The sequence below is a fragment of the Leptonotus elevatus genome, chromosome 18 (genome assembly GCF_054856555.1).
Source record: "Leptonotus elevatus isolate MCC_2025b chromosome 18, RoL_Lele_1.0, whole genome shotgun sequence".
NCBI classification, from domain to species: domain Eukaryota; kingdom Metazoa; phylum Chordata; class Actinopteri; order Syngnathiformes; family Syngnathidae; genus Leptonotus; species Leptonotus elevatus.
The window spans coordinates 11,020,676-11,048,205 of record NC_141256.1 but is presented as its reverse complement, the minus strand read 5'-3'; the positions used below and the strand labels follow the sequence as shown (position 1 = coordinate 11,048,205).

Genomic DNA, 27,530 nt, shown 5'->3' with positions numbered 1-27,530 from the left:
GCGCACAGGAGAGGAAGGACGCCGCCTCCTTCAGCTCCGCACCCACTCTCAACCGAAGGAGGACGCGACAGGGTGGACTCGTCCTCTTCTCTTCCACGCCGAGATGCTTTTGAACTGGGTGCGATTTTGAAGGCGGCGTTGAAAAGAAAAGTGTTTCATGGGGGAAAGGAGAGCTTTGTTGGCGCACGGGAGAGAGCTTTACGCGGAGGTGGGGAAGCGCGGCTGCCTCTCCGCCGCCGGGGCGCACGCACACCAGCTCGGCGGGGCACGTCGCACCTTCCTCCTTGTGGGAGAGTCACAGATTATGCGCTGGTCTCCAGGCTACGGCGTGATGAACGAGGCGGGGTTTGGATCTGGATTGCCGAGAACTCACAGGTAGGTTGCTTTGCCGTTTGATTTGAAAGTCGCTGAGCAGTGAAACGGTTCCCATTGGAGAGAGAACGAGAGAGTTGTTGAATCAGGTGACGAGGAGATAAAAATATGTCTGTGCACTTTTTATAGCAACAGGAAACAACAACAAGTAAGGCACATCATCAAGACACTTTTCTTGAATACCTCCACCAAGCATGAAAAGTGGATGTTACTTCTAGCATCTTACATATGCACCTAACTGCTTAAGAAACAAAACTATATCTACCTAAAGCTTCCAGTAGAAGGGATATATCCCACTGGGTCGTCGCGAGGCTTTTACCCGTGGCAACAACAAGGCACTCTTAAGCGGCCACGCCAACGCCAAGTACCAGTCCACAAACTGGACTTTCAAAAAAATAAGTAAATAAATAAAAATCCACCCCTCGCTCTTCCGTCTTTCTCTCTGTGACACGCAACAACGAGGCGCTCTAAAGCGACCACAACATGTGGGCTATTCAAAGGATGGATGGATGGCCGGAGGGATGAATAGCCCCTTTAACGGATGTAAAAACAATGTTGCATAAACAATGTCGCCTGGTTGACATTAAAGTCGCCGTTCTACAAAGCCCCAAAACAAATGTGCGACATAATGACAGCCGACAAAACACACTCGCCATTGTGTTGCCTCAATCAATTGGCCATGAAGACGGGTCAGCCTCAGTGCTGGCTGGCAGCCTGTTATATTGACAGCAAGCCCCCACTGAATTATTCAACATTTCCATCTCCACTCGAGGATTTACACATCAAGGAACACTTAAAATCATCCCACAGGGGGACTTGCATGGGGGAGGGTTCCGGAAAGGTGTTATGTGGTATCAGGGTAGACGGGGAGTGGGGGGGGGGGGGGGGGGGGGTGATGATGCCACAGTGGTTTAATTCCAAACAAATGGATTGTGACGTTTTACAAAGGTTGTAATGTTATTTGCATTAAAGGTTTGTTTCTCAGTTGAGATTTATTACTTCAACATACTTCCTTGACACCAATTGCTACTTTCCTACTAGTCATGGCTTTGGCGCCATCTTGTGGTATCTCAGAAGGTTCCAAAGGAAAAAAATCCCCAAATTTGTAGCTCACGGACTGTGAACTGACGCCGCCATTGACTGATTGCACTTGCTTGTGCTCAGCTGACGACCGCGCCTGGAATTTGCATCCTCTGCTCCGAGCCCCGGCGCACGGCCATCAATATCGAGCAGACGTCGGCTTTCATTATGCGCCGCGCAGGCCGTCGCCGCGTTCAAAATTAAATCACAGAGAGATGAATTTGCCGGCGTCGAGCGGGATGGAGTGGCTTGATAAACATGGCTGACAGATAAGGCGCATTGGTATTCGGGTGCGACTCGTCATGCCGGTGCCCCACACTGGCTGATAATGCTCAGCTTCGTGGGGGGAGAAGGTCAAAGGGTGGGAGGATGATTGGCAGTGGGAGCTGACTGACGGTCTGAAGAGTGCTGACGGATGGTGAAACCGCGACCCGGCCTGATCCTGGATGCAAACAGGATGCTTGCTAATCTGCTAGCCGCGTGCCTGACACCTTTGAACTTTTGTGGTGGGGGGGGAATGTTGACACATTCGAATGGAGCTACAGGAACAATCATGGTTATGTGCTGTCATCACTATGACTTGAATGAATCGATTGGGTGTAGTACTCCAAATTAATTTAGAAAATGATGGGATTGTATTTTAATCACTATCAGTACTTTATCAATATTGTGCCACTGCGTTATGTGGTGCAGTCAAAACGACTTGTAGGTTATTGGATTCTGACAGCAGAGGGCGCAATTCTTATCAGCTCATACAGCATAGCAGGGATGGGTGGCCCATGGGCTTCATTAATCCCCCCTCCCCCCAAAGGTTTTTATTATTATTATTATTATTATTATTATTTTACAAACCTAGAAAAATTATACCTAAAAAGCCGATCAAACCCAAGTTAGCTTTAAATATGGAGGAAGAAAATCCTGGAATAACCGGGGGGAAAACTAATTGTAAAAAAATATATTTAAAAAATAATAATAATAAAAAAAAGTATCAGATAATATTCAAATTCACAGGTTCCAAACTGCAAATATGTGGTTGTACTGACTGTATTTTTAAGTTGTAATATTAACATTCACCACTAGATGACAGACATGGCTTAATTGCACTTACTTCAACTGCCCTATAATACAGCAAGAGTAGCCTTAACAGTTTAATTGCGGATTTGATATGACATGAAGAACAAACAGTGACTAAATAATATAACATTTTGAGTGAGTTTTGTTTGTGGCCTAATTGGGTTGCTGAAATCTGTTTTAAAAATAAAACAGTGGTGCATTTGAATCAATATAATGTTGGTGCCACCGGGTTAATTTGGTGTAGTCAGTAGAACTTCAGTAGATTTCCCAAAAGGGGGTTTATCTGTCGAAATCAATATTTCCGAAACAGCTCAATTTGGTGCGCAGATTTTTGCATTTTCATTCCAATGCATCCAAGTGGAGACTCCCAGTACGGACGCATTCTGCTGTTGCTCTCTGCTTCTCAGCCGTTTGTTATTCCGTCCGTAACACAATACACCGCCCACCCTGCTATGTTTACTCAGGCTTAGGCTCAAAACACTCACAAGAAAATGCAAGTAAAATATGGCATCTTCAGTCAGTTTGCTGTGATAGAATTAGTGAAAATCAATTTGTACATCGTGGGCCAAAAGTAGCTATACACAATTTTTTTTTATAGGTACAGTGAATTATGACAAATCACTTGAGTCAAGAAGAGCCTTTTAAAAGTCGATTCTTCTAACCTTTATGTCACATTTTCCTTAACCTTCTTGGAAATGTCACTGTGTCAAGGAGAGATGCGAAGGTGCTTCGTTTTGAACAAACTGTAGAAAAAGGACAGCTCTGCTCAAAATGAATTCTACTGGACTTAAAAAAAAAAAAACGACATCATTGCACGACAGGAAGTTGTGCTTTATTTTGTTTTCCCTGTATTGCATTTGTATAAGCTATACTACATATTGTCAGACAGCAATCTGATCCTGCAATCCTGTTTCATGTTGATCAATAAATACACTTTCTTAATCAGGATTTATTGAACTGCTGCAATAAAATAGCTGATTACTGCGCCTGACAATGACCTCGCATTTCTAATTTGGTAAATGCAAATGGTTAATTAATGTGTCCTTTCAGGATCGTTAATAATTTAGTGTATTTTCATCAGCATAACGACAGGGGTCACAGGGTCATGTGGAGTCCATGGGCGCAATCCAGTTTAAAAAAAAAGTCCAACTCCAATTTAGACCCACCTAATTTAAGATCTAAGAAAATAAACAGAAATAGAGCAAAAGGGAACATTTTGAACTGAAAAAAAATAATAATAACTATGAGCGAATTTTGGAGTAGTTAACCATATAAAACAAGACAGACGGCGCTGTGTTGGGGTCAGCGGTCGTTTTGGACCGACGAAGCGGAGCATGGCAGTATGCGAAGCAGACAGTAAAGCACGGGATACGTTTTCCTTGGGGTTCCCCCGCGCATATTCACATCCACTTTTACCCAAGAACTGCATGAGTCGGCATCCCCGCAGCTATTTGCGGACCTGTGAGAGCGCGAGAACTGCAATGTCAGGAGGGAAGAGCAAGCAAGTGGGAGGAGTCCTGAGGGCTTTGTTGGCTTTGTTGGAGGCTGTTTTTCAGGAAAACTACATGAGTGGGAATTGTGGTTTATTCATGGAGGTGAGGAGTGGAAAGTAGTGCGATGTGTTAGGAAAGGAAAGAGTGTGATACGTCTTGTCATTTTTTCAACCGCTACTCCTCAACACGCCTCAATCGATTTAAAACACCCCAACTTCAAACTGATTTCATCATTCAGGAGATGCAGGTGATCACACGACATCTGTGCTGCAAGGAATTTGGTACGCTCTGTAGTAATCTTTCTTATGCCTACACCCCCCTAATATACATATTTGAGCCATGAAAACATCAAATTATAGTCTCTCTTGGCTAGGAGTGACAACAAGGCACTCTAAAGTGGCCAGCCCAGCCAGAAGCCTTGGTCCACTGGCTATCAAGGTGAACTTCACCCCCACCCCACACACCCCCCGCCTACTTGCTCTTCCAGCTTTATTTTTTTCTGAGTAACATGTGGGCACTCATGGCCAACAACAAGGCGCTCTAAAGCAGGCTATGTGAAGAGAAGATGCATTTCCTGCGGCTTTTGCCACCCCACCTACACATCGCAACAAAATCAGGGAAACTGAAATGGAACTCACGTTCAACATTTTTCCCTTCGTAATGACTGCACAGCATATTTCAGTTCAGCGTCAGCTTTTCAACATGAACCTCTTCTCTTGCTGGTCTGTGAGAACGTCGAAGAAAAGCGTAGAATATTTGATTGCGGCTAATAGCGCTTATTTGCACATGATTACCGGTAAACTATCAAACACGACTCGCGGCCAATAACACTGACAAGACTTGTTTGTATTCTTGCTGTCTCATTAAGCACGTAGAAAAAGCGCAGCGCCGCACGATTGGGGTCGGGACCCCCGGAATTAATCTGCATTTGGCATTTCTATTTCCATTGCACATTCATCAGTAGAAGGTCAAGGGTGACGTTTCAAAAAGGGATGGGGTCGAGGGGGGTCAATTAGGGGCTGGGTGGTAACAGCTTCATTGTGTTTTGATTGCTCGGAGTGCTTAAAGTGTGTTTTCGGTGGCTCGTTTGTCACCCGATTGGGGTTGTTAACCCGCTGGCGGCAAATTGAGCGACTGTCTGGAATGAAAATTTGATGACATATCCTATACTATAACAATTGGCAACTGGATTACATCATCTGACATAATAAAGACAGCAGGTAGCATGAAACGATTGTCTTTTCCCCCCATTTTTTGTAAAGAAGTAAAAAAAAAACCACGAAAATGGAACGTGGCAATGAAATGAATAAAAAAAGAAACTAAGTGACAAACGTGGTACTCACTAAAGGTCAGGCTCGCTACACATTTGATGGTTTCTAAGTTTTACTGGGAACAAGTCACTTGTCAAATTTTTCATTACAACATTAACACAGACAGGTACGACTGCTAAAATGTTACTCGATAGAGACATTATGCCCATTTTTTTCCCCAGAACAATCCTTTCATTAAGTCACTTTTGTACTAATTTACTTCATAGGACATCCCACTAAATTCTAAAATGTACTGTCAAGGTTATGTTGCGTTCAACCAGTTTCTCATTAGAACCTTGACTGACTGCCGTGGCAACTTTTTGACAGTTTAAAAAGAGAGCCAGGCATCCACGGCAACCACCGCCTGTCAAGTTTTTCCCATTACATCCACGACGTGTCTCACATCCATCACCTTTTGTCCATGGTGGTCTGAAATGTGATTGCTGTGGCCGCCAGGACCACAATGTAAACATAGCATTAGTACTCAGCTTTGCTACTCGTTTAGCACCAATGATTTTTATTTGTACTACTAAAGTCAAAAAGCACAAAGCGGAAAATTAGCATCATAAGTTCTCACCTCAAACTGCTTTATAGACACTTTTCGGCTTGTTTACCTGAATGTTTGAATCTCATTAACCAAAATTAATGATCACCAACTTTCCAAAAAGTTCCCCCTAAATTATGTGCCACTAAAGAAAATGTCACAGTTCTCGGTCTCATTCTTGGTTTAAAGCCAATGAAAGTATTTTACTACACAAAAATGTCACCAAAAATATGTACAATGAAATACGGTTTAGAATTTTGCCTTCTGCCATCTTGCAGTAGGGCATTTAATTGTCAATATACATCACTGGGATAGATAGAAGAACAAATATACATGACTTGAAGTAAGCAAAACATTTTCTACCATTTTCTCACGACACACCTGATAATCTCTCAATGTGCCACTGCACCGTAGTTGGGAGCCGCTTAACATAATCTCATCTAAAAACGAGCGAGCATTGGAGCGGAAACAATCTTGTCGTGTGCCCAAAACAAACACACCAATCCCGACAAGGTGCATTAGGATCAATGGCTGTGTAGCTCTTCTGGGTGGTGTGTCAACACGCGCGTGTAAAACAAGGAGGCAAAGTGAACCTAATTGAGTCCTCTTGCCTGGTGCAGCTTTTGACAACCTGGAAGTGAAACTAGACTCTCCAAAAGGTCCGTTCGAGACATCGACTCTAAAGACTCCCCCCTTCCTCTCCATTACTGTCTCCTTCCTCTGCAGATCTGCCGCTAGCGTCTCGAGTGCCCGTCAAGGAATTGCCTACCATTAAAAAAGCCTTTTGCCCTTTTGTTGCTATGGAGAACCTCAGCGAGCTCCAGAATCCTTTGTTGGACAAAAATAGCAAGCACATGGTCAACGGGTACGGAGGAGAATTCCCGAAACGCCAATACCAGGAGAACATTATCAACTACTTTGGTGGCGAAGGCGGCGACGGCGGCGAAGGGAAGCCGGGCAACGTGGTGAGCGGCGGCGGCGGCGGCGGCGGCGGCGCCTACAATAGCAACGGCAAGATGAAGTCGCAGCAGCTTTTGGACGCCACCTCGCTGCATTTGGCCGTGGAGGCCTTCTACAGGCCCAACTTCATCCTGTACAAGGAGGACAATGGCAGCATCAAGGCCAAGGAATACAAAAGCGAGTGCTGCGAGACCACGTTCACGGAGAAGAAGGCCAAGGAGACGTCCAACTCGAGCGGAGTGGACGCGGCCGGCTCGGAGGAACCGCAGGCGAAGGTGCCAGAGGACGGCGAACATGTCAAAATCCAGACGGTTTCGTACGAGGTGGAGGAGGAAGAGTACGTCGAGTACGAGGTAAGGCCGTGACATAATATTCTATGAAAACATCTTGAAAAAAAAAAAAACAATTTGGGACCATAAGGCATTCTTAAAATTGTTCCATTTTCACAAAAATCGACCTTGGTCAGCTTTACAGTTCGTTGTCTTTAATTCATATACCTTCATTTTATGTTTGTGGTTTCATTCGCCTGCGCAGCTAATCGCTAGCAGGTGTCTTCGTTTTTGTCATACTTCCTTCTTCTGTGGCGAAATGAAAATGTAGTCCTACTAGAACTAGACTAATGCTGCGGTCAGATCCAACGCAAGTCGAACGGCACGTTTCCGACGTGGGGCCGCGAAGGTAAACGACATTTCTAGCTTGCAATAAGTGCCAGGACCGAGAAGAAAATGGTTGGATAATGGTGAGTATGATGCATTGTTTAGCGCTGTTGAACCAATATAGCATTTAGCATTAGCCAACAAAAGCAAGCGAAACATTTCATGTCCAGTCTTAACCTAGAATAACAGCTCTTAATCTATCAAATAAACATACAGTACAATTAGAATAAACAATTTAACAATCAATGCTTCCACAAAGATAATGCACCTTATAACCCGGTGCGCCTTATGTATGATTTTATTTTTTATTTTATTTTTTATGTATATTGCGCCTAATAATACAGTGCGCCTAATGGTCCGTAAAATCCGGTACTATAAATACCGTAAAAAAAAAATTGTAGCCTTCTGTTAAAGAAAGCAATGCCTTAGAATTGTTGCGATTTCATTGGACGCTACACAGATTCAAGACATTCTGTGCTGGATGTAGCAAAGCAGCCCCAGAATATAATTGTACTTCTAATACAGTAATAGTTGCAGTTAATTCAGTGAGCATTGTGGGTTCATCTTCCTTTAACAGATTGTAGCAACGCCCAATAGAGCTCAGACCTCTGCCAAGGCCAAACAGTTAACAAAAGAAAATAGTGGAGTGTTGTATTTGTACGTCATCAGAATGGTGCTGTGGAGAGAAAAAAAAGTCAAGGACTTTTACACGGTACAGTGTGTTTTCACACTTGATACCTCCACCCAGATTATGTGTTCTTTGTGTATGTGTTTTGTGTCTGTTTTTGCTCCATTTCTTTCATCAACATTTATATGTTAATTATAGATAAACCATTTCTCAATTTTGTTGAATGTTTAAAGCATTTATAATAAAAATTACTACTGTCACAAAATATCAATATTTCAAAAAGTCAGTACAATTATATGTTAAATAATAAATATGGTGTGATTTCAACCAAATAGAATGCAGATCGGGATCCAGATGGTGTATTTTACATTCATGTAAACGCAACCGGGCGAATCCTAATGAACATATTCGGATGGTAATCTGTTATGTCAAATATCATCAGGTCAGACTTTAATTTGTTGTCTTTTTACATTTCTCATCAGACGATTGGTGTGTATTTTGCCATATTCCCTTTGCACGTGTAAACAAACACCGGGTTCGCATTCCTGCAGCGCTCTATGAACACACCAATAGTGTCGCACGTCTTCCCAATCACAAATCCCGCCAGATCTACTGACCTTGTCATCCATTTCCCATGGCTATAAATTCACATCCCCATAAGTCCCCATTGCTGGCTCTACCCCGGGATATTAAGTGAAAATGCTGCATTAGCTGAACTGTTTTGGCACCGCCGATAGTGCAAAAACACTCCAAAGGATTTAGGGGATTGCAATGTGGGGATTGGGTGTCCAGTTCGACCGGTTGCCCTGCAAGGCTACCCCCCCGCACGGCTGGATTTAAGATGAATGAGGTGATAAAAACATGTGGCTGGTGAAATAAAATAATGATAATGACAAACAGAGAAAAAAAAAGTTCATACATTCCTCCACTTCACAAATGAATAGGCAGATGGAAAAGCATCATCGTCACAGGCCCCGTTTTGCTGGATAGAAAGCGAAAAATACTCAGAGGGCCTCATTATGTAGTAGACTACCAACTTCCACTGACTACTCGCCTCCAGTCTGACACGAGAGAATGAAGGAATCCACAACTACTTAACAAGATTGTAGTATCCAGGATGCTTTTATTTTGGACCAAAAATCTGCATTAAAGCGTCTTTATTAGGGTCGGAGAACAAGGCCCGCTTAGAATTGCTGTGTCAATGAAAAGCTGCAGAAATAATTGGTGCGCCCATTCCTTGTCAGTGCTGTTTAAATAGAACAATCCGGCCAGTGTAATAGGGGCTACTACAGATTAGCACCCTCCATTATAAAGGGCTATTTCGATTATTCACAAATGTTAAAGATATCGGTGCAGTATTCGTATTGGGGTGAAATTTCAGGATGAAACTAAAATGCATTAGATGCTTCACCGGTGATCTTCTTTTTGACCTTTTCTAAATTTTTGAATCCACATGTTTCAGTAATAGGACCCAGCCCAAAAAATAAAAATCAGCAGCCAAATGGCCAATATTTGACGATTATTTTTACCTTTTTTTACTCTAACCCTTTATAGCAGTTGTACTCAAGTGACACTGGCCTCATTATTTATTACACATAATCTTGCATCCCTAAATACTGAATACATAATAAAAGTTGTATTTTTACAAGCAATGCTTAGGCTAACAGTGCAAGCTTTTTTTTTTTTTTTACATTTTTGGGATGAAAATGAATGCAGACATCCCAAAAATGTAAATATGTCAAATAGAAAAAAATGGAAATAAGTGTTTTTCCACATAGCAGCAACGATATATTTAATTTATCAATCGTCCGATTAATCGGTAATCTGTAGTTATTTCCGCTCCCACAAAATTTGCATAGCCTCAAAAAATCCATATGGTCGGGTTCGACTACACCTAACAAGTTGTTGCAAAAATACAGAGACTGGAAGGGTCACAGAAAGGCCCAGAAATAGACATTTATTGATCAATTCCATTGATCAAACACCTGTTGAAAATGTTGCCATTCAGATTTTATGCTTCAACAGCCAAAATGTCCTTGCGATACTTCTGTCCGTTCCCCCAATGTGATGAGTACAGCATGTTTCCATCGTTTGACCACAAGCGGCAAACTGTCGACAACCAATTAAAAGGTGCTAACTAATGCGTGCAAACGCGTTTAATGGAAACGTCAGCGTAATAAGGCTATCAAAGATTAGGTTTGACATGCTTGTTAGCGATTGTAGCTTCACGGCCTAAGTGTGTGCGCGCTCGTCCGTTTGATCCTCACGCCTTCCCCTCAATTAAAATGATCCGCCATTTCCACCTGAATACAAAACAGCACTGGAGCCGGCGGAGGAAGCTGCATTTGGAGTTGGCGGCCATCTGTTCCGCCTCCCCCGGTGCATGAAATCTGCATTTATCAGTGCGCGTCGTATTTACTTGATGGTTGCGAGCATGTGGTCTTGCCGCTCGGGCGCAATTCCAATGCGAAAAAACACTTCTCAGATTTCAGCACTTTGAGAAAACGGTGTGTAAAATCAATACAGCTGAGTTTCAGAATGGATGCATTTTCCAGCATCACGGGCAGGTGTGATTGGAAGGGCCATCCATATTCACTAGGGAGAGAAAGGCGCTTATGCCTTCATTAAATCTCAAATGTGGTCACGCCTCAGTTCAGCGCACACATATTGTTCGCCCTGTGAAGTAGCCGGCAGCAGCCACAGTCATAAATTCTCATGAAATCTTCCACAGGTACCCTTTCTCTCATTTAGCAGTAAACGACAATAACGATCGGATCATTTCAATGCGGCGATATAAGCGCCGGCTGGTGCGATTGATTTGACCACTGGCTGTCCTCCGCTAACGGATGATATTTATCCCGTCGCACGCCGTGTCTCTCCCGCCTATAAAAAACATAAGTGTCCCTCGGTGACTCGGCGGATGTAATAGCCCCGTGTCAAAATATACGACTGGGAAGGGGGAATGCAGTTAAACCAAGCGAGCAGACGTTTGCCTTGAAATACAATGTGGTGGAATAAATAACAAAAAAAAACACACAACCATTAGTCTTAACCTATTCGCTACTCTTTGCAATATAAAGAAAAATATGTAGCGTCATTCTACTTTATGCTTCCCAGTTGTTGATTTATTGACCAAGCAGTCAGCCTTAACAGACAGGAGCGCTATGAAATGTTACAGATGTTCCAATGGGGATAAAATCAAATGATGGAAAAAGCAAAAAAGTCCAAAGCCAACCCAAAAAATAAGAATAATTATGACATGTTGCACCAATGAAGTTACCAAAAGGTTGAATATCCTCATCAAGCTGGACATACATCCTCAAACTGATGTTATTTAAAAATAATAATAATTATAATCCTTTCCAATTTTATTGAACTGCATTTTAAGCATAATTTGCAGTAATGACTTGATTTTTATTATTTATTTTTACAAATTTGTGTAGCTTTTGAAATGTAATTGTTCTAAATGTTTATCTCGATTGTCTTTCCCAATTTTATTGAGTTCTTATGTAGTTTTTGGACTACATTTCCCATTTTTAACCAATTATTTTGACTTTGTAAGCGAAATTTCCACTGTATTATTTTTTATTTAACTTTATTTTCAAATGTTTTTCAAAAACATTTTATAATTTTGAGGTATAATTTCTCCAATATTTATTTTGACTTTGGAGGCATAATTTTCCCGCTATTGTATTTTTTTTGTTTTAAATTTATTTATTTTTATTTAACTTTATGTAAAAATGTTTTTCAAGAAAATGTTTCAATTTTGATTTATAACTTTTCCCAATATTTATTTTAGTTCGTGCTTTTTTCCCAAATATTTATTAATTTCCATCCAACCATTTTCCAAACCCCAAAATAAATTATATAGTCATTTGAATGTGTGTATGCCAGGCCAGTAGGTGGCAGTGTGATTCTGAAATTGAATGATCGATATTGAGATATTGAGTTTAGGGTGTCCAACTGCCTCAGCCACATGATTTTGTTGATTCTGCTCTAAAGGACGACTAAAAGTCAACAAAGTCATCTCAACTCATTCAACTGATTAGTATTAGTACCGCAATAAAATGCTTTAAATAAAAAATGCAGCTCAATGATGATTAATGCATTACTTGGGCTACGCCATGCAAAAGGAAAAAAAGTGGCAGGGTAATAAGACGGCAAGTTCAAGAGAAAATGAAACCAATGTGCCCTTGATGGCGTCTGATTATTACCGAGGATGAATGAACACAGACTAAAATGTCCAGAATTCATTACTGCACATTTCGGAACATTTTAGACCACGTCGAGACGAGCCTGATGAGCTCCAAGAGTTGTCTAGATCTTTGATTGAGTGGTCAAATGACTTTTTACTACAACAAACAAATCACTCCTACAGCCCATCAATTTGATTTGAATTTATCATCATCCATTGATCTCATTTGGATGCGGTGGGCAATCGCCGGCGAAATCTCGGCCTTTTCCAAAACACTTGCTATCAGCTCCCTCCCAGATGGATGCGTGCAACAAATCATGTGCCGCGCGGCTTAATGTTTAATTTACAAGCTGATACGCTTGCTTTTGCAATCAGCGGAGTGCAAAATTCCCTGCAGGCCTTCGCTATTTTTTGCGCCACCAAATGCAGCTAATTATATCCCTCCGATTACGGGCGGTAGGCAGCGTCTAATCACATTTTGGCAAATTACACTTACTCGGCTCAGTCGTTCGGGCTGCCACAATCACTGCGCTGTGATCTCTCAACAAGAAACGTGTTTGTTTGTTGGGATTGTTTGATGCTCTTTGTTTTTGACTGCGCGCAGAGGGGGGGGGTGCTGATTGCATCTCGCATGAAAATGATATGAACGCTGCGGGTTTCACTAATATGTCCTCTTTTTTTCATGGCAACTCATTATTGACATGCTAGCTTTGATACTTTTTTTTTTTTTTTTTCAAAATACACATTACTTGCCATTTCTTACTTGGCAAGCTATCCTGGAGAAGGATGACTATTTTTACCCGTCTGTTAACTCAATAGGGTCTTTTTTCACTTTTTGTTTCCACAACACGCTGTTCTGTTGCTGCTGCTGCTTTTCATGATCAAATCCCAAATTGGGCAGTTATCAGTCTGCAGAATCACAGTCAAAAAGCTTTTTCCTGTCATGGTAAAAGACAGTAAAGTGAAAAAGAGGCACTTGAGTTGTTAAAGACAAGAAAACAAAACAATTGCCAAAAGACGAGACGGATAATTGAAATGTCATGTCACAATATATAATATAAAGAATAATACATGCAGACACTCAAATTAAAATGGATTTGACTGTGTCGAGGCGTGGCCGATGGTCTAAGGAAGAATGAATTGGTTGTATTTTTGTAAGGATCTCGATCAGGGATGAGCAACTTAACCCCTTCGGACCCACATTTTTTTCTGCTGGGCATTTATTTATTTTTCATTATTGACTCTTTTCCCCACATAAGAACAACATGGAAAATGTTTTTATTTGTCATAGTGGATGCCACGATAGTATGGCTGCAATGTGTTGTAAACTTACCGAGCTTATATGTAACATTTTTAATATGAACATCATGCAAATCAACAATGCAATTGCGATTGGTTAGCTCGGATCCAATCATGAACCAGAAGTGTGACATCATCGTGTGTCATGTCCATAGCAACCACCCACTTCCAAAACAGATGTATGATAAAAATGGCAACGATTTTTCTCTGTACATTTGAGATCGGTGTTGTGGTGGTGAATTAGGTTGAAATCTGTCATAGCTGTTAGCATCTCTCAGCAAACTAAGCAGATGGATTTGCAATTAAATTTGATAAACACATGATCTGTTTCCTATTTTACTTAAAAGTCACCGTTTTCAGATGCGCTATATGGAAAACACTACTAGGCCTTCTATTTATAATCCTTATATTTTTATGCTATGCCATAGTGTATAAATTGCGTATGCTAACAATGGCAATTAAGTCATAGCAATAAATATAAACTCATTCAAACCCCAAAATGTGTAAATATGTATAAATAAATTTTTGAATACTTTGTCTTTCACTCCCAAAAATGTATTTACGTTTTTATGTGTGTTTTTTTTTTTTTTGCTAGAGCATACAGAAGGCTTTGATGCAGCTTCTGACATGCATCACGCTTAAAGCAATGGTAGTTATTACAAAAAACAGCCAGCAGGTGGCAGCAGAGTATAAGAGATCAGCCAGGGTTTTCAACAGTTTTGTGAAAAAAGATGAAACCTAGCTATATTCTAATGTTAATTGCTGCAGAACAGAAACAGATAGAAATATACTTTTTTTCTCGAATCTTACTTTTGGTAGGTTCCATGTTTTTATAGCGATAGAACACAATATTCTGTGGGCTTTGCAAAATCAGTCAAAATCCTGTAAAATGTGAAAATGGCTGGGAGTGAATGATTTAACACCCAAAATAAAACAGGAAGTACAGCAGTTCGTGCTGCTTATAACCTCGAATCTCCAACCTCAATAACGTCCACCAGGCAGAGGCTAAGAAGCACTGTATTTGTTTACAGGGTGTAGCTAAATCTCAAGGTGGTTACACTTCCTGCCCCTTACCTAATAAGTTCCTCTGCCCCGTTGAGAATTTTCCAAACACAAGTAGCAATGAATGTGCAAGCATGCCTCGTACATCACGACCAAGCTCTTATCCCCCGTCTCAAGGACTTTTATTAGCGGTGCACTGAAGCCACTCCCCCTTTGGGAAGTGGCCTGTCACAGCCCCTTAGAATTATTAAGTCTTAAGACAAGCACCCTGCTCACCTCTGGAGCCTTGGGCTCCTGCACCGGCATACATTAACCATCTGGAGCAGGTTTGGTGACGCAGAAGGCCGTGCGCATGTCGGGACTCGGGTGGCGATGGGAGACCACCCGCCGGTGCGTGTTATGCACAAGCGGAACATGCGCCGCCATTTGTGGAGCCCTAATGACTCTCTGTCGACTCTCTTTTGGGTTATTTTTCAAAAGGTGTGGAAAGATTGCTGTCGCTTCTCATGAGGATGCCGCATGCAGGGTGTGCTGAAATTTGGACTCTGCTGCATATTTAATCAATTGCAAAATCACCTTGCGTGGCAATTTCTCATTAACGTTACTCTTTCATTCAGCCACGTAATTGAATTCCTGTTGACGGAGAAGTCGTTAGCTTCTTTCGTTTCTACTCCGGCGCGTGCAAAGCGATTCATTTGTGTAATTTCTAACACCACCATTTCAAAGCAAGCGCTTATTTCTGTTGGGAGCTTTAATTGCATTCAGATCTGTCTGTTTTATCATTCACGCTGTTGCACCTGCAGACAACTACAGTGCAGCGTGCAAGACAGGTTGCATGAACAGTATGTAATGCGTTCTGTTTCCCTCCATAGAAGCCTTAGCACTTTAAATTATTCATAATGGCATAATTTAATAGTCCTTGTTTTTCATTTTATATGAATTTACCAAAAACAGATTGCATTCAATGGAAAACATTTTTTTTTTTACCCAAACATAAAAATAAAAAAAAATGTAGATTTGTAATTTTAATGCCACGATAACATATTAAAATATTAAAAGTCTTACAAAATGTCCAAATAATCCTATATTTGATCTGTACCAAATTGTGGAAAAAAATAAATAAATAAAAAAAGCCATCTACTGCATATGCTTAATTTAGAGCTGTCAAAATGTATTGATTAATCGACAAGTATTCGATTACCAAATTAATCAAAAACTATTTTAATAATCAAGTAATTGTTTGGAGCTATTTTTGTATTTATTTAAAATTGTCCAAATCCTCAGATGGCAGGATATCAACAGTAATTGTTCACTGGTTTCTGTAGTCCTTCATGAAAGAAGACTGATTATCTTCTGTGTTTATTCAAAATAAGACATTTGCAAACATCTGTTTTTACTTTGGAAAATCCCCCTCTTTTTTTTTTTTTAAATCACTATACGAAAATGAAGTATGAAATAAAATCCAATCACTAGTTAATAAACAGTAATTAGGGGAAAATGCTTTTGTAGTACATTTTAGTGCAAAATTAAAATGAACCATAACACCACCTGCCAGTTGTGCTCAAAGCCACCATGAAGACCTGCCAAGTGCACAACGTTTAGCAAGGATTAAAACAAAGTGTATGTAAAAATGAAAGGACATTTGTTGAAGAAAAAACAGGCCAACCTCTTTGCGCAACTGTCTCAGGAGGACTGTGAAAGCATCCATTAGCTCTTTGTTACCTGTCAGGCAATTGCCTCATGTTGACAGGATTTACGCCGCGAGTGATTCATCCGAGCGCAGCCTTCAGCAGCCTGCATGGAACCATTGCTCCTCTCGCTGGTTCAACATCTGGCCTACACCATTCTGCGTGAAATGCAGACTTTTAATGATTAAAGGGTTGTTCATTTTGCTGTAAAAACATGGAACCTACCAAAAGATTAGTCTCTCTTTTATCAGGAATTTTATTTTTATAATATTTATAATATTTGTATCTGTTCGCGTTTTGCAGCAATTAGCATTAGAATATAGCTAAGTTTCATCATTATTCACAAACCTGGTGAAAACACAAACCTTTTTGCAACATAGCCCTGGCTGATCTCTTATACTTACACCCACTTTTTTTGTAATAACTACCATTGCTTTAAGCCACCTCTTCAGGTCAGAAGCTGCATCAAAGCCTTCTGTATGCTCTTGCATTAAAAAAAAAAAACCAGAACGTATAAATACGTTTTGGGGAGTGAATGATAAAGCATTAAAAGTCGTATTTACACGTTTTTGGGTTTGAATGACTTAATATCGCTGAGAGTCGGTCCAAAACCCCTCAATTTGGCCAATTTCAGATTTTTTTGCATACCAAAACAAGCCATTGAACATGATTTGATGATTTGATGACAGCAATGGCAAAATTTTGGCCATTTTATATTAGTACACATCGGTTTACCTTGGCAGGGTGTCTCCATTTGCATTTGTAGGGCACTTGCTCCAATCACTTTTTAGAATAACACGGTTGTTTCCTTCTCCTCAGCTCTATTTTGAGAGTCCGTTAATCCGGTGTCTGTGCAACCATTAGCGGGGCAGGTGGGCAAAACTTGGCCGCCCACTCGCTAATCCCGACATCAATCAAGGAAGCCGGCCGTGCTATTACACTGAAATTGTTTCACTCCCACCAAGTATGGACGGCCACGCATCACACAGTTGAGGACAATAAGCTTTGAATGTCAAGTGACTCACAGAGAGACTCTTGGAGAAAATGAGGCACCTTCTTTTATTTGATTAGAAGGGAGAAAGTAGTCTCAACTCCTGGGGAAAAAAACATTTGATGACTTTAAGGTAAATTGGTCTGCAAGTAAAAGATTTTGCTACTACTTTTGTCATTTTGACATTGAAAGTGTTCATTCTACTAGTTTTGTTCTGTGCTGGCACACGTGTAAATGAGATTCACTATGTGAATCCAGGGATTTGTTTTACACATGTTACATGGAGTTTATATAGCTTCATGTTGTAAAAAAAAGTATATTTTTTATCTGTTTTTGTTTTTATTAGCATTAGCATTACAATATAGCTAAGTTTCATTATTATTTACAAATCGGTTTAAAACACTGAGGAAAATAGCTACCATTGCTTTAAGCGACCTCTTCAGGTCAGAGGCCGCATCAAAGCCTTCTGTATGGTCTAGGATTAGAAAAAAAAAATGAAAAAACGTATATATATGTTTTTGGGACCATAGTATTATATAAAATAGAACATTTGTATACGTTTTGGGGAGCAAATTAGTTCATCAGCCGTGAGCGAGCATTTGGCTACCTAGCTATGCCTACAGCTCAAAATGCATCTTTGGAATGTCTGCTGGCGTGGCCATTTTAGCGTGGAAATGCGGCGTGACGACCGTTGCTGTCAAAAGGAGCTGAGGCATCCCTTTAAAATAATTCAAACCTCTGTTACATTTGTTTTTCTTGTTGCCGTTTTTATCTTGAAGACAATTCCCGCAGTGGCGAGAGGACATGAAATAAATACTCACATTTATTAGACAGAGCGCAGAAAACATGGCAGGATTAAAGGTAATAAAGGGATTACATTACCTCATATTGCTCAAATGAAAGAAATGTTAAGGATGCTACACCCCGCCGCGGTTCAGAATTCTCTTTGGGTATAAAAATACATCATTAAACCTGCTTTTTTTCCCCTCATTTATTTCTCATGTTCCACCCTTGTGCTGGATCATCCTTCAAACAGGATGATGTGTGGAGGCTGCAGCTTAATGTGGCCTTAATCTCTCATGTCTTTTCATTACGCAACACGTCTTGGCTTTGTAGCCGGGAACGTTATTGATGCTAACATGTATTAACATATATGAAGAGCCTGTAAAAAAAATAAAAATAAATAATAACAGACTTGCAAACTCATTGCACCAAGATTCAAAGCGTACATTCAAGCATGACATCTTTTTGTCGTTGGGCTGACAAAATGTCGGCATCTCCATCTCCCAAAACTAATGAGAAACTAATGGAGCGAGACACAAAGTCCATGAATACGCCGCGCCTTCATATTACGCACAAGCAGGCAGAGAGCCGTCTGCCTGTCCTATTGTCTGAATGCATATTCATTCCACTCCCACTCCAACTCGAGTTGCCTGTTGCCATGCTCCCGTTCTGACAAAGATCCAGCGCCTCGTCAGCGATCGCACCCTCATAAAGCGCACGAGCTGATGAGCACACTTGTTACCGATCGGCACAAAGGAACGCAAAACAAAAGCTTAGACAAGGAATCGAGCTGGCGTTTAGCTGACAGCAAAAGAGCCATGTAACAACAAGGACATACAACACAATAATCAACTGAATAACCGAGTAAAACATGTTGTTTAAGTTCAGGTCGGAAGTGCTGTCGTGTCACGATGTTAGCCACTGCTCACCCCATCTAATTCAAATGTGGAATGCCGGGAATGGCTTTCGTACCACAACGACTGGCTGTTTCAACTTAGCTGCTTAGCTTTTTTTGACTTTTAGAATGATGTTTCTATGTTGTCTGTATATCACCTCAACATTCAGATTACTTACTTTGTTGATCCCTAAAAGGGCAAATCCCCCAAAGTAACATTAAAACAACAATGACCAACAGGGGGAGACAGAGCGGGAATCCTGGAGTTTCTTAAATGGAAAAAAACATAAGGAAGAGGAAGGCCAAAAAAAAACAAGGTCCAAGCTCTGCCCATTTAAAGGGGGGCACGGTATGAATCTGGGGAAAAAAACTTAACACAAAGCCACAAAATAAAAGACATTACAAAATAGAATCCCCAAAATAAAAGACATTACAACATTATGATCGGCGGAGAAACTCCGTGAATATGCATTATTAGGTAAATTAGCTGTTATATCATCATCCGGAAAAATTCAAATGCCTTTCAGAGACATGATTACTTGGATGCTATTGATACAAGTACTTTAAAGAATGGTGGTAGTCTTAACGTCTCAAGCTAACTAGCAACGTTCCATATAGCCCATTGAATGTAAAACACAACAACAACAACAACAACAAAAAGAGTTGCTTACCATGCTAACAGGCAGGTAACAGGTGGGCTGGAGTGTGGCTGAGACAGGAAGTGATCTTACACATGAGGAATTGCCTGTCAAAATAAACCAGGAAGTCAGACGTAAGAACAAAATGTTTCAGAAAGATCCGTTCTCATGATCATCACAAATTCAGACATCTTTAAAAAAAAAAAATAGACGCAAGTAAGTATTATCAATGATTTATTGTGTCCTGTACAGACAGACTGCTCCAGCGATAGCGAGAGCGAGGACAATTTCATCGTGGTGCCCCCGCGGGACCACCTGGGCTTGGCCATCTTCTCCATGCTCTGCTGCTTCTGGCCTCTGGGAATCGCAGCATTTTACTTCTCGCAGGGGGTGAGAGTATAACGCAGCACACACACACACACACACACACACACATGCGCTGTCCACAACACATTATTACTACTACTGTGTCCACTTCCAGAATAGTCTGTATATTCCCCCTGAAAAGACACACATGCTCCTCACCAGTGAGATTACAAGTTTTGTTGGTTCCAAGCTACAACTTTTACACTGCCAGAGGAAAGGAAAGAAGTCGTGATTACACTTCCTGTTGCCAGTCATGCCACAAGGGCTGTGTGTGACATTAAAGCTTTAATGTGGCCTAACAATCGCGCGCTTTTGCAGTCAATACAATCACTCTTAAAACTGTGTGACAACAATCACGCACTCGGATATTAAAACACAATCAAGGGGAAATGAATGCAATGAATGAAATGATGTAAATAAATAATTAATAGGGCAAATAATACAATTCCCGTTTGAGTCATCTTTATGCAGTCCCAAATGAACCACTGTTGATGTCGGCTACGTGCGGCAAGGTTATTTGCGGTGTATTAAAGGCTGTATATGAAATAACAATCACACGCTTGTGGACTCAAATCAATGCTTGGTGTGGCAAACAATCACACGTTTGTGTATTAAAAACAAGGGCATTATTGGGTACGTACATAAATCTAAGCTATGAATTTGATTATTATGCATGGCCTAGTAATCACACACATGTATTTGGCCTTGTGAATCCCGATGCTAGAACATAAGACATTTACTCATAGGAAGAAATTCCATGCAGCGGGTAATGAATGAAGCAAATATGAATAAGTCAACAATATAGTAAATAATGCAAGTCCTATGATAGTAATCTTCACCAGTGATAATTTAACAGATGTCATTTGAATCTTCAAACAAGCACCATAAGTAAGTGTAAAATGTCAGCGTTAGCTTGCACAAATATTACTAAAATAGCGACACAATCCAGGATGTGGCGTTTCGTCAAAACAATCTGGTCAGACGGAGAACAGAATTGCCACTCGTCTGGCTCCTAATCAATAATTGTCACCCACCTTGTGCGTCAGTGTTTTAAAGCCATTCAAAAGCACAAAGAGACCGCGTGTGCATGTACATGAAAAGAAATTAGGAGCTGTGAATTTTCATAAAGAGTCAGCGTATTTAAGTTGAAAACGGAGCTGAGATGAAGGCACTCTGTGAATTATCTTGTCAGTGGCTAATTCCATCCTTCTGGGCTAATTATGTGAAAGTAATGGCTGTGTTTTAGAAATGGACTCTCCCCCACACAGTCCAGAAGAGTGGGCTTCATTTTACAGCTTGATAACATACTTCGCTGCTCCTCATTTTTTGGGGCCAGAAGAAAATTAATTCTGAAGATGTACGTAAGAGAGCTTGATCGTAGCCATACACCATTCAAAATTTGGTATTATTACTCTGTCAAAGCATTTTTTTTTCTTAGGAGATCAAAAATCCCAGACATCTCCCTGCCACAGACAACTTTCAAGTGATCTTCAAACCTCGAGGGGATTATTAAAGGATGAAACAAACTGATTGGTTTTGAAAGATGAAGGTGAAATAAAGGTCAAACTTAAAATTAGTACACGTCGTCACACGGCTGGTATAAATCTTCAACCCGTGCAAATTTCAGGACGTCAGTCAAACCCATTTGGAGTAGTTGACAATTCAATCCTAATTAGGATTTATAATCTCGACCACTCAAAATGGTTGAGGAGTTGAAGACTCTTGAGCTAAAAGACAGCTGATACAAGATGGTGGTGGTTAATTCTGTAGCTCTTTTCAGAGTGGCACAAAATAGACTCAGTTTTAGAGTAATATTTACACTTGGAAGAGAGTAAATAAAAAAAATTGGGGGGGGGGGGGAAGTCACTCAAGGGTTGAGGAACAAACTCACGACAGCTTGGGAGACAGCCGATCTACTCCCTGAGCCACGCAGCTCCTGTGTATATAACTCGTAATGTTTTTGGTCTCCTCTTGGAGATAAGCAAACAGTAGGAGGGGCATACCTCAAGCTGAAGGTCATGAGTTCGTTCCTCAGCCCTTGAGTGACTTTTTTTTTTTCAATTCCTTATTTTATTCTCTTCAAAGTGTAAATATTAGCCTACTCTAAAATGGAGTCTATTTGGTCGCATTCCAAAAAGAGTCAAATTTACTCTAAATAGAGTCAAACCTACTCTACAGAATTTACTCTGTGTATCTGAAAATATCATTAGGCTACATGTTCCTTGTCCTTGTCAAAGTTTCTGAGACTATTGAAGTACTTTCTGTCCCGGCCAAACCAGTTATTACTTTGACGAATAACTCATCCAAGATGCAAGAACCTTTTAATTGTAAAATACTTCTTGCCATAAAATGGCGGTGCTATCTTCAGTCAATTAATCACGTTCCTTGTCACCATGTGATCGCCATTGTCAACTGAAGGCCAAAGTTTCAAGGATTTTCCTAACAAGACAATTTTCCCAATGATGTCAAAGTAAGAAGAAACCTGTCGACTTTGAAAGCCATCAACACAATAGTAACATCTCATTCCGATCATTTGCCTTAAGTGCATTCCGCATACAGCTCACACCCTCCAAAGATTCCACTGAGGAACGCCAGAGCATTCTCCGCGAGGACAAAAAAGACAAACAAGTTAGCGAGTATAATAAGGTTTGCGCATAGCAAATCAATAGCGTCTTTGTCTCATCGGAAGGTCACCGAACACTGGGAGCATTACGTGCGAGCAAGCTGCTAAAGCATTAAAAAAAAAAAAAAAAAACGCCACGCCTGAATATGTAAATCTTTACAGAGGAAATATGGCGTTGTGCATTTGATTAGCGAGCAGAGCTGACTGCCATTATTGCCACTAATGGTGTGACTGCGTTGTTTGGAGATGCTGAAAAGTGTTGCGAGTCACAGAGAGACTGCACAGATCTCTCTCACGATTATGCAAATGAGCACCTAACACTTATCGCCCAAACCCGTTTAAGTCATCTTACGATAGATTCACAACAATACATGACACTATACGAGATAATTAATTTGAAACAGTGAATATATCAGCGGTTGCTTGATAAAGCTGGAGTTGCAAAGTGTTGACTGAAAGTTAGCTCTCAATGCTAAGACACGTAGCAATACCATAGCTTAGCATTTTATCCATTTAACATTGTTTACATAATGATACAACTTAAAAAAAAAAAAAAAAAAAAAAAAAAACTGGCATTACAGTAGTTCACACGTCTTATATTATTCTGAACCTGGCACTAGCATGAATTATTTTGAGCACCTGCTGGCTACAACTAAGTAACAAAAAAAAACTGGCTTGCTAACGTTTGCGTAGCATGTTGTTGTGCCTTAGCTGTGGATGCTGCAGTATTACACTGCACTTTGTTGCAGCAATTTTGTTATTCTCCTCTCCCAATAAACTTTCCTCGCCGAGAAGTGTATTTTGAATTCACTGTGTGTTAGCTTTCAGTGCTAAAGTGCGTAGCATGACTTTAACTTAGCATTTTGTCATTGTAATAACATTAAACACAATTAATCACAATAAAGAATTCAACAGTTTTTGCATCATGATTAATTAGTTGCGGCTCCTTTTGGTGTGTGCGACTTGGCCAACGGGCAGCAGTATGACAAACATCTGGCTATAAACGACGGTCACACTGCTCAGTAAACTGCAGTAATATTAGTTGGTTTTCACAAAGGACAAAAAAAATATGTGCCTGTGAGTATTGTTATATTGTCTGTCTAACATGTATTGCTGCTTTAATACTGCCACATCGCTAGTCTGTCTATTGCATTTCCTGTTAGCATTAAGCTAGTGGACTAAGGCTAAGTTACGTGGTTGTTTTAAATACACAACATGAAAATGTCTTTGTTTTACGTTTTGTTTCAGTTTATATTGAGTTGTCACACTCAGAATCGCCCTGTGAGGGGAACCATAATTACAATCTGGCACACAGTGAAAAAGGTGTTGTTTGTAAGAATCTTGTTCAGATCGAAGTGTTCAATGCCGAGTTGCCTCCCCCCCCCCCCTACAGTTTCCTGCGCAGTTGTTTACCCTTGTCAAAATGTTGGTATTTCTGGCTTGCTCATATATTTGGGCGAGGTTGTCAATGTCGGTGCCCGAGTTTTCAAATGATGTTTAATTTGCCATTTATCATCCGACGGCGCATATTAGCACAACCTTGACATTTTCCTACTAATTGCCGCCTCGTAGCTCGCCGCCGCGCACGCCAATGAGCTTCATCTGTCAAGAGGCGCGGCCAACTTTCATCAACACTTGTGCTGAATTCAACAGTCAGCTTGCGTCAATACAAAAACCTCTGACCTGTACATTGCTGATCTTTTACCCTAGTTTTTTATTTTTGTTTTTTGCTCTTTCTTCCAGACCACCAAGGCAGTGCACAAAGGCGACTTCCCGATGGCGAACATCGCCTCTCGACGTGCTCTGTTCCTGGCCGCCCTCTCCATCACCATTGGCACCGGCGTCTACGTGGGGGTGGTGGTGGCGCTCATCGCCTACCTTTCAAAACCAGGACACATATAGCGGATGCTCGTATCTGCCGGGAAGTGAAGAGTTGCCTGCAAATTTAGAGGAACATTCTTTGGTGGCTGTACAGTTTTCCCCCCGCCACCCTCATTTCTTTTCCCTGAAGATTCCCCGTCAGCCAGAATTAGCACAGCGGCAGGAAAGGGGGCGCGCTAGAAGGTGCGGCGAAGACGAGGAAAAGTTTAGAGGATTTTTTCCCCCTCATTGGTGGCCCAATTTGCGTCCATATTGAGGTTATCCTCTGTTGAAATGGTTGTTATATTGACTGAGGAGGAAAGACAAACCTAGGAGTCATCGCAACCATAAACCACATTTTTCACCCTGCCTGGATATTAAAAGAACTTTCAAGAAACACCAAGACTGATAAGAGCATCATTTTGAATGCATAAAACATGACGTAGCTTGTATTTGACTTACGGGAAGATACCACCTCCCCAAAACACAATTGTCTCACGCCAGATGTTGTTTGCCTACAATCCAAATGTGCTTTGCTTTTGTTTTTCCACACCAAAATCTGTGATATAGCGGGGATTGACCGTATTGTATGAGATTTGGCACATCCCCAGAGGTAACCACCCGCCCAGTCACTGCCTCGCACTGAATGTCTCTTGCTGGCTCCAAAAAGTTGTGTATCAGGAAAAAAAATGTATCTTCGAAGCCAAGAAGCAAGTTTGGTAGGCTACGGAAGTTATAAATCAGGCAGGATTGTGTAGACGCTCTGACAGCATCAGACTGAGTGGGCGATCAATTCGGCGTGTTCTGCCAGCAGTGCGCCGCCCATAACATGATTGATTGATTTTTTTGGGGGGAGGAGTGGTTATTTCAAAAAAAAAAAAAGAAGAAAAAAAAGAAGAAGCTTAAATTTAAATGTATCATGCATCAAGGCCAGCAAATTAACCCCCTCCATTCAAGGAACAAGCAACATTCCGTGACAAGAAATAGTAGAGAAAAAGAAGAAATGCATGTAAAAAAAGGTTGATTAATTACCCAGGTGACTATTTTTTAATTGCGAGTTCAAGCCGCGAGAGCACTAAGAGGAGACATTCTGCTTAGCTCCCCTGCATCAGTCATAGCTGACATTTATGGAGCACAATTAGCTCCGTCTAATGGCCTCTTTTTTTTTTTGTTCCCCCCCTCCCTTCTCCAAGGGATTGTGTACTCTCCGGAGCGTGGCCCTAAAATAGCACAAGCACATTCATTTCAATAATAGGCTGCGCCGTAAACGATCCGCTAAAGAAGTCAGCGGCCTCCACCAGGGAACACTTGGATGCTAGTTTGAACGCTCCTCGGTGTAAACATGGTGACAGTTGATTTTGGAACCCTGACCTGCATTTCAGATGCCGGTTTATATGTTGTATGTGTTTAACCAACAGTTGGACAAAGTATGGTTCTTTAATCTGGCCCACAGCGTATTTGCGTCAATTAAGTCATTTAAAGAGATAGTAAGCACATTTTTTAAACAACTTGTCATAATTAAAGTTAAGAATCATTATATATTTTGTGAGGCCACCAGGGGGTGACTGCAACGAGTATGTCAGCAAGTGCGTGACAAAAGACCGATACTTCATAAATGACATCTTCTGTTTTGGATTGGTTGATTCTCCTCGGGCGCAGCAGGTTCTTGTATATCAAATTTGGGGCACAAGATGGCGCCAGAAGTCATAACTGTTTTAACAAATATGACAAAAAAAAAAGATTCCTCCCCAAAATTGGTTAAGATGAATTAAATATGTTATTCATTTATTTATTTATTTTCTTATTGAATTATTACTTAATTCCTTTACTGTAAATAATAAAAGGAAAAAAAGTATTAGTAGAATAAAAAACAACAACAAAAAAAGCAATTACCTACAGGGTGTCCACAAACGTGTCTTTATAATTTAAAACAATAATGTTAATTTAAAACAAAAAAAAACAGTCCAGTCCTGCGTGTACCCTTTATGGCCACCCCGCATACATTTAACAATTTTGTTTTATTTATTAAAGAATTGGTAAATAAATGACATTATTAATTTTTATTTTATTACTAAAATAAACTATCGCGTCATTATTTTAGAACCATTACTCATATACAGTAACTTTTTTTTTTTCTCCCAGCCATGTGTCTGGTCTAAAAATCAAATGTGGCCTTGAGCACACCCCTGTTTTAACCTCACAACCCATTGACCACATGCTTTGTGTGTTGTGTTGTTTTGGCAACCTGCTTTTGTGCAATGAGTGGAGGAGCCGAACGAAGTGCGTGTGTGCGTGTGCGTGTGCGTGTGCGTGTGTGTGTGTGTGTGTGTGTGTGTGTGTGTGTGTGTGTGTGTGTGTGTGTGTGTGTGTGTGTGTGTGTGCGTGCGTGCGTGCGTGTGCGTGCGTGCGGCGTGTAAATAACAAAAAACAAAAGACATGTTGAAATGTAATGAGAAATAAATGGCAAAGTGAAGGGCCTTTCTCGACCAAAATTTTTTTTTGCATGATTCTTGTTGGTTCTGCACAACCTCAGTCATTGAGATGCATGCGGTGTTCTTCGAGCGACAGCGAGCAGTGACTCACCGAGTGTGGGCGGGTTTGCTCAGCACGAGCGTATGTACACACACACACACACACTCACTTAGAAAAAAAATCAGCTTTCTTCACCATGTGTACATACAGGCAAGCTAACAAAAAAAAAAACACCGGAAAGTACACGATGAAGACGGTTGTGAGGTACGCATGCAGTGGGTGGGAGGAGGAGGTTTCATTATGGAGTTGAGGAGGCATAAATGGGGGTATGTAGTGAGTCACCCACTGGTGTCTCTCTGTCGGAGATGCTCGTCATCCAGGTTGTGAAAAATGCTCATGGAGTGCTAAACAGCCAAAACGGGTTCATATCCTGTTCACATCTTTTCCATTTCAATTCAAATTGCAAAGCGAAAACTTTGGATTTAGATGTCAAATCAGGCAAAATGGAAACGTTAGGTCAAGCAAAAGATCATTAAGTTACCCAATAGTCAACCAGTCTCTTGAGAACTGTCAGGAACTATTTCCCCACATCAAAGAACAA

At 40.9% G+C, this 27,530-nt stretch overlaps 1 protein-coding gene across 2 annotated transcripts; it reads left to right on the top strand.

Moving 5' to 3' along the window:
* syndig1l (synapse differentiation inducing 1-like) lies at positions 1-26,934 on the top strand. 2 transcript variants are annotated; one of them, XM_086060407.1, is made up of 4 exons: positions 1-375; positions 6,600-7,186; positions 19,865-19,998; positions 24,341-26,934. In XM_086060407.1, exons 2-4 carry the CDS (start codon positions 6,674-6,676, stop codon positions 24,732-24,734), a joined length of 1,041 nt encoding a protein of 346 aa, XP_085916533.1. In that variant the 5' UTR covers positions 1-375; positions 6,600-6,673; the 3' UTR covers positions 24,735-26,934. The 2 variants fall into 2 exon arrangements, with proteins under 2 accessions (XP_085916533.1, XP_085916534.1); XM_086060408.1 differs by having other exon boundaries at positions 19,861-19,998; positions 24,341-24,649.
* The last annotated feature ends 596 nt before the right edge of the window (positions 26,935-27,530 follow it).

Coding starts and splice junctions, on each gene's coding strand:
- syndig1l (XM_086060407.1), top strand. CDS start 6,674: ATGGAGAACCTCAGCGAGCTCCAGAATCCTTTGTTGGACAAAAATAGC. Junction 7,187..19,864: donor AAGAGTACGTCGAGTACGAG/GTAAGGCCGTGA, acceptor CTGTACAGACAG/ACTGCTCCAGCGATAGCGAG. Junction 19,999..24,340: donor CATTTTACTTCTCGCAGGGG/GTGAGAGTATAA, acceptor TCTTTCTTCCAG/ACCACCAAGGCAGTGCACAA.